Source organism: Sinocyclocheilus rhinocerous, unplaced genomic scaffold, assembly GCF_001515625.1.
Source record: "Sinocyclocheilus rhinocerous isolate Xijiao unplaced genomic scaffold, SAMN03320098_v1.1 C36144714, whole genome shotgun sequence".
NCBI classification, from domain to species: domain Eukaryota; kingdom Metazoa; phylum Chordata; class Actinopteri; order Cypriniformes; family Cyprinidae; genus Sinocyclocheilus; species Sinocyclocheilus rhinocerous.
Window position 1 is genome coordinate 1 of NW_015774250.1, and position 855 is coordinate 855.

At 38.4% G+C, this 855-nt stretch overlaps 1 protein-coding gene across 1 annotated transcript; it reads right to left on the bottom strand.

The window, feature by feature from the left end:
* Window positions 1–47: 47 nt before the first annotated feature.
* On the bottom strand, window positions 48–539 carry LOC107735564 (transient receptor potential cation channel subfamily V member 2-like; the record flags this gene model as incomplete). The annotated part of the gene is made up of 2 exons (XM_016547206.1): window positions 320–539; window positions 48–232 (listed from the first exon to the last, which is right to left on the bottom strand). Coding segments are annotated over exons 1-2 (373 nt in total), but the record flags the coding sequence as incomplete, so codon positions are not given.
* Window positions 540–855: the final 316 nt, after the last annotated feature.

Sequence of the window (855 nt, forward strand, 5' to 3'; positions counted from 1 at the left end):
TTCTTTCAAAAATCTTACCAACCCCAAACTTTTGAATGGAAGTGTACTGTATATTTGTTCTTGAATACAATTACATTGAGAGTCAGTGAGCCGTTTCATGTTTTTGTGCAGGTACTCATGTAAACCCTGCAGTTTAGACACATCTCCACTGGACACAGCATCAAACAGCCTCTTGAGGGTAAACCTCTCTCTGTCCTGCTGAGCTGGTTCCTCTTTCACTTTTCTGATTCCCCTGTGTGCAGAATGTATCTGATAAAGTAAGGATTTCTCACATTGTGTTTATCATACACTCTGGTGTGGTTTAAGGAGTCCCACTTACCTGTCAAAGTGTAGATTAAATTTAATTGTGTGGTCAGGCTCATCTGTCTCATCCAGGTAATTAGAATCCATGGGCCTCTTGTCCTTTGAGGTGCCTTTCTTCACCTGTTTGGCCTTTGACCTTTCTTCCTCTGTCAGGTCATCCGTCTCCAGGAAGAATGTGGGGCTGCTGTCTTTTGATTTACTCATAGTGATGTCTTCTTAGTCATACAGCAGAAGATAAAGCCTGCAAACAGTGTATAAGTGATATCATTCACAGATACAGGGCATTAGGTTTACATTTCATACAAATAAGGTCTAGGAAATATGAGTCTGACCACAATTATCGATTTTACTTTCATACATAAATGGGACATTCTGACACTAGCTAGCTTTAAAATTAGGAATTGTGCGTTGATGATAATTCACTAAATGTTTCTTCCTTTGTGACCAGTCAAATTGATTTTTGATATAATGTAGACTAAGAGCTGCTTTTTTAAGAGTAGAAGCTGCTTGAGTGTTATAAAGGATCATCACATTGTCTTCTCATTTTAAAAA